The 1,254-nt window shown below is 70.2% G+C and overlaps 1 protein-coding gene across 1 annotated transcript; it reads left to right on the top strand.

Annotated features, from left to right (window-relative positions):
• Positions 1-94: 94 nt before the first annotated feature.
• On the top strand, positions 95-1,248 carry LOC120586021 (TAF5-like RNA polymerase II p300/CBP-associated factor-associated factor 65 kDa subunit 5L; the record flags this gene model as incomplete). Its single annotated transcript, XM_039842441.1, has 1 exon — positions 95-1,248. A coding segment is annotated over one exon (1,143 nt), but the record flags the coding sequence as incomplete, so codon positions are not given.
• Positions 1,249-1,254: the final 6 nt, after the last annotated feature.

The following is a 1,254-nucleotide window of genomic DNA, read 5'->3' on the forward strand; positions in this document are numbered from 1 at the left end:
CAGAGGCCCAACAGCACCGACGTTCTGGCAGAGGCGCTGACCTAGGCGTGGGCACGGGCCGCTGGCAGGGGTCCTGGCTCGCGTCGGCCTCCAGCGCACAGGTCCCGGCTGTCGTCCTTCGGCCGTGGGGCGGCGGGGCGCGGGGGGCTCCGTGGGCCGCGTGGTCCCCCTTGGGCCTCCGGGGTCAGGCCCTCCCTTCTGCCTTGCAGAGTCCGACTCCCGGCTCAGCCACGACGTGATGCCGCTGCTCTACCCCCTCTTCGTCTACCTCCACCTCAGCCTGGTCCAGGGCAGCCCGAAGGGCACGGCCGACAGCTTCTACAGCCGCTTCCACGGCATGTTTCTGCAGAACGCCGGCCAGAAGGACGTCGTGGAGCAGCTGCGCAGCACGCAGACCGTCCAGGACGTGCTGGGCAACCTGCAGCTCCGCGCCTTCCTGGACCACAAGTACGTGGTCCGCCTGCACGAGGACAGCTACCACTACCTGGCACGCTTCCTGCAGAGCGACAACAACGCCGCGCTCTGCAAGGTGCTCGCCCTGCACATCCACCTGGACGTGCAGCCCGCCAAGCGCACCGGCTACCAGCTGTACGCGGGCGGCGGCGCCCCGCGCGGGGAGGGCGGCCTGGAGCCCGCGGACGTGCCGGCGCCGCTCCTGCACAGCGAGGCCGCCCTGGAGGCCCTGCAGGACAGCATCCGGCGCGTGCGGGACGGCCCGCCCTCGCTCACCACCATCTGCTTCTACGCCTTCTACAACACGGAGCAGCAGCTCAACACCGCCGAGGTCTCCGCGGACAGCAAGCTGCTGGCCGCCGGCTTCGACAACTCGTGCATCAAGCTGTGGAGCCTGCGGGCCAAGAAGCTGGCGCCGGCGGCCCGCGCGGTGGACGTGTCCCGCATCCGCCTGGCCTGTGACGTCCTGGAGGACCAGGTAGGACTCCCGTGCTCCGTGCCCGCCCCACCGACCCGCTCGGGGGAGCGTAGCCAACCCCATGGGCCCTGGGGAGCGGGGACCTCCGAGTCCCTCACTGTGTGGCCAGGGCAGGTCACGCCCCGCCCCCCGCAGCCACCGAAGGCGCGCCCGTGCCTGAGCCTGGGGAGGCGAACCCCGTTCTTAACCCCCGTAATGCGGTGCGTGAGTGTGCGGGACGATCGGTGTGACTGGAGGACCTCACGAAGCCTCATCAAAGACCGTCATCGGCTGATGCCGAGATTTGTAGCGAGTGCGAGCGCGTGAGGGTGTGTGAGTGACTG

The sequence above is a fragment of the Pteropus medius genome, unplaced genomic scaffold (genome assembly GCF_902729225.1).
Source record: "Pteropus medius unplaced genomic scaffold, Ma_sr-lr_union100, whole genome shotgun sequence".
Classification (NCBI taxonomy): domain Eukaryota; kingdom Metazoa; phylum Chordata; class Mammalia; order Chiroptera; family Pteropodidae; genus Pteropus; species Pteropus medius.